The following is a 4,514-nucleotide window of genomic DNA, read 5'->3' as shown; positions in this document are numbered from 1 at the left end:
AAATATATATATATTTATTGTTGCTGCCTATTTACAACGGTTAAATAATGGTGAAATTCATCCCGTTGAAATTCAAACACAGGGTATTTGATTCCATCCTACGTCCTATTAATCACAATAATTTAAGCGTAATGGATCTCGGCTGCCTGTAGCTCTCTGAAGTTACAACGGGGAAGTGCTTGTAGAGGCGTTGAGGAATCGTTATGGGCATCATGTGTATAAGGTCTGGGGAGAAGAGGGCACAGACTTGAATGGCTGCTTGAGCGCTTGCTGCAGTATGATATTATCCTAAGGGCTTTTTTTTTTTTTTTTGGAGGGGGGATATAACGGAAATAAGTGTCCAGGAACCAAAGAAGAGAGAGGAGATGGGTAAAAATGGTAGATTACATCAATTAGATACATTGAAGTTAGGTTAATGTTACATGCATTAATCAAGGACACTGCGGATGCCATGTGTTTGAGATTAGAGTTGGTTGTTTTAATTCCTAGCACCTTTGCTGTAGTCCGAGGGCATTATGATCGAATATAGGATATTTTTAAAGTGATATATACGGTGGATTTTTATTTCAGTTGGATTTTTACGCATCTTTTCGAAAGCACCAACCCTAAAAGTGTGAGCATCTCCCCTGATCTGGGGCTTCACTGAAATAAATCTAATGCAAACTCTTTGTCTATTCGTAGGGTTGTTCCGTGTGTGGAAACGGCCCCTTCTTCAAATGCAAGATTTCACCAATCCATCACTCTGACATTCAACATTCAGCATTGAAAAAAGAAGAAGAAGAAGAAGAAGCGTTTAAAATCCACAAGGTCTGGAACTCTGTAACCACGGTGACCGTTGTCATCATGGATCTAACAGACTTTTACTTGTTGGCTGCTCTTGTTGCCTGTTTTTGGATGGACCCTTCTATAGCCCAGGAACTGATCTATCCTATTAGAGAGGAACTGCAGGAAAACGTTCTCATTGGAAACATACCAAAGGACCTGAACGTCTCCCATACAAACGCTGCTACCGGAGCTAGCGCTAACCTGGTCTACAGGCTGGTGTCTAAAGCCGGCGACAACCCTCTGCTCAGAGTGCAGAGCAGCACGGGAGAGATATTTACCACCTCCAATCGCATCGACAGGGAGAGGCTCTGTCCCGGCCCCTCGTTCGAGGAGAACGAATGCTCCTTCGAGATCGAGGTGGTGATTTTACCCAACGACTACTTCAGATTGATAAAGATTAAGATCGTGGTCAAGGACACCAACGACAACGCTCCCATGTTCCCGTCTCCTGTCATCAACATCTCCATCCCGGAGAATACGCTGATCAACAGTCGTTTCGCCATCCCCTCCGCCACCGACCCCGACACCGGCCCCAACAGTGTACACAAGTACCAGCTGGTGAACGGGCAAAGCGCCTTCGGGTTGGACATCGTAGAGACGCCCGAGGGGGAGAAGTGGCCGCAGCTCATCGTTCAGCAGAACCTGGACAGGGAACAGAAGGACACGTACGTCATGAAGATCAAGGTGGAGGACGGCGGCACGCCGCAGAAATCCAGCACCGCCATCCTCCAAGTCACCGTCACAGACGTTAACGATAACAGGCCGGTGTTTAAGGAGAACCAGATCGACGTCCACGTACCGGAGAACTCGCCCATAGGGACGTCCGTAGTCCAGCTACAGGCTACGGACGCAGACGTGGGGGCGAATGCCGAAATCAAATACATGTTCGGGACGCAGGTCTCCCCAGCTACCAAGAGACTATTTGCTTTAAACGGCACCACGGGTCTTATAACCGTACAGCGACCCCTCGATAGAGAGGAGACCGCCATACACAAGTTATCCGTGTTAGCGAGCGACGGCAGCTCCAGCCCAGCCAGAGCTACCGTAACTATAAACGTGACGGACGTGAACGACAATCCGCCAAACATCGATCTGAGATATATTATCAGTCCGATAAACGGCACCGTGTTCCTCTCGGAGAAAGACCCAATCAACACCAAGATAGCTTTGATCACCGTGTCGGACAAGGACACGGACGTCAACGGCAAGGTCATCTGTTTCATCGAGAAGGACGTCCCCTTTCACCTCAAAGCGGTGTACGACAACCAGTATTTACTAGAGACGTCAGCGCTGCTCGACTTCGAGGGGACCAAAGAGTACAACTTCAAAATCATAGCCTCCGACTCTGGCAAGCCGAGCTTGAACCAGACAGCGTTGGTAAGGGTGAGGCTGGAGGATGAAAATGACAACTCTCCGATCTTCAGCCATCCTGTCATCGAGCTGGCCGTCATGGAGAACAACAAACGCGATCTCTTCCTCACGACTCTCAGCGCCACCGACGAGGACAGCGGGAGAAACGCGGAGATCGTCTACCAACTGGGCCCTAACGCCTCGTTCTTTGACCTGGACCGTAAAACCGGTGTCCTCACGGCCTCCCGGGTGTTTGATCGCGAGGACCAGGATCGGTTCCTCTTCACGGTAACGGCCCGAGACAATGGGACGCCTCCACTCCAGAGCCAGGCAGCAGTCATCGTGACAGTACTCGATGAAAATGACAATAGCCCCAAGTTCACCCACAACCACTTCCAGTTCTTTGTGTCAGAGAACCTGCCCAAGTACAGCACGGTGGGGGTGATAACTGTCACAGACTCAGACGCCGGGGAAAATGCTGCCGTCACGCTTTCGATACTCAGCGACAACGAGAACTTTATCCTAGACCCGTACTCTGGAGTAATAAAGTCCAACGTGTCCTTTGACCGGGAGCAGCAGAGCTCCTACACCTTCGACGTCCGGGCGGTGGATAGCGGGCGGCCCCCATGTTCCTCGGCCGCCAAGGTGACCATCAATGTCATCGACGTAAACGACAACACCCCCATCGTCATCTACCCTCCTTCCAACACCTCCTTCAAACTGGTCCCCCTCTCGTCCATCCCTGGATCGGTGGTGGCCGAGGTCTTTGCTGTGGACGGTGACACAGGGATGAACGCAGAGCTCAAGTACACCATCGTTAGCGGCAACACCAAAGGTCTGTTCCGGATCGACCCGGTGACAGGAAACATCACCCTGGAGGAGAAGCCTGCTATCTCCGACATCGGCCTCCCATCGGCTGGTCGTGAACATTAGCGACCTGGGCTACCTAAGTCCCTGCACACCCTGGTGCTGGTGTTCCTCTACGTGAACGACACGGTCGGCAACGCCACGTTTATCTACGACCTCATTCGCCGCACCATGGAGACGCCCCTGGACAGGAACATCGGGGAGAGCAGTGAGACTTACCAGAGCGGTGATTATCTCACCATCATGATCGCCATCGTAGCCGGGGCGATGGTGGTGATTGTGGTGATCTTCGTGACAGTCCTGGTGCGCTGCCGTCACACCTCCCGGTTCAAGGCGGCCCAGAGAAAGAAGCAGGGCGCTGAGTGGATGTCTCCCAACCAGGAGAACAAGCAGAACAAGAAGAAGAAGCGTAAGAAAAGGAAGTCGCCTAAAAGCTCCCTCCTGAACTTTGTCACCATCGAGGAGAACAAGCCGGACGACCCGGCTCACGAGCCCATCAACGGCAACGTCAGCCTGCCTGCCGAGCTGGAGGAGCCTGGCCACTTTGACTGGAACGCTGCTCCAACGACCACCTTCAAGCCCTCGAGTCCAGACCTGGCACGGCACTACAAGTCCGCTTCTCCGCAGTCCGCGTTCCACCTCAAAGCGGACACGCCGGTCTCCGTGAAGAAACACCACATGATTCAGGAGCTCCCTCTGGACAACACCTTCGTAGGGGGCTGTGACACTCTGTCCAAGAGATCCTCCACTAGTTCAGACCACTTCAGTGCCTCGGAGTGCAGTTCCCAGGGAGGATTCAAGACTAAGGGATCCGTACACCCGTCCAGACAGGTAAAAGACTTTTACTGGTCTATAAGTACTGCGTATAACTGCCCGGTCCAACAGTGCTGAGCTCCCTTCTACACTATACACTATAGCTGACTTGGTCTTAATACCAATGAGAAAGGGGGGGAATCACCCCCCCCACTATAAGTCCCACTGTATCTTTTAAAACCTCCCCCCCTCAAAAAAATCACATATATATGAATTCATGTATGACATGTGGTTAACTGTGGACTGAACCAAACAAGCACATGCATACTTTTCCTTTTCCCTTTGCGTCTCCTGCCAACAGTCTCTTGCTGTTATTATGTTCCCCTTATTTTTATTTATTTTTAAAAAGATATTACAATCAAACATGTACCACGTGGGCAACTGTCTAAAGCCCTCGTCAGATTCTACAGACACATGACCTTTTAAATGGGCCTCAGAAGGTTGAATGAGATAAATGGTGTCCTGCCTTCCAAACGGCCCCCTTTATTCCCTTCGTAGTGCACTCCGTTTGACCAGGGTGAATAGGGGAATAGGGTTCATAAGGGAATAGGGTCCAAAGGGCTCTGGTCAAAAGTAGTGCACTATTAAAGGGAATATGGGGTGGGGGCATTTGGGATGCGGACTAGATGGTGGAATTGATGTGTTGCAAAGATGCCTTT

At 50.8% G+C, this 4,514-nt stretch overlaps 1 protein-coding gene across 1 annotated transcript in view; it reads left to right on the top strand.

Annotated features, from left to right (window-relative positions):
- LOC118380950 (protocadherin-9-like) overlaps positions 1–4,001 on the top strand; it is a 4,857-nt gene extending 856 nt beyond the window's left edge. The window contains 3 exon segments of the mRNA XM_052513733.1: positions 682–3,084; positions 3,086–3,116; positions 3,119–4,001. Of these exon segments, the coding sequence (XP_052369693.1) occupies positions 844–3,084; positions 3,086–3,116; positions 3,119–3,933 (3,087 nt within the window). The 5' untranslated portion in view covers positions 682–843 and the 3' untranslated portion in view covers positions 3,934–4,001.
- Positions 4,002–4,514: the final 513 nt, after the last annotated feature.

The sequence above is a fragment of the Oncorhynchus keta genome, unplaced genomic scaffold (assembly GCF_023373465.1).
Source record: "Oncorhynchus keta strain PuntledgeMale-10-30-2019 unplaced genomic scaffold, Oket_V2 Un_scaffold_1391_pilon_pilon, whole genome shotgun sequence".
Classification (NCBI taxonomy): Eukaryota; Metazoa; Chordata; class Actinopteri; order Salmoniformes; family Salmonidae; genus Oncorhynchus; species Oncorhynchus keta.
The sequence above is the reverse complement of the archived record's forward strand: the minus strand, read 5'-3'. Positions and strand labels throughout refer to the sequence as shown.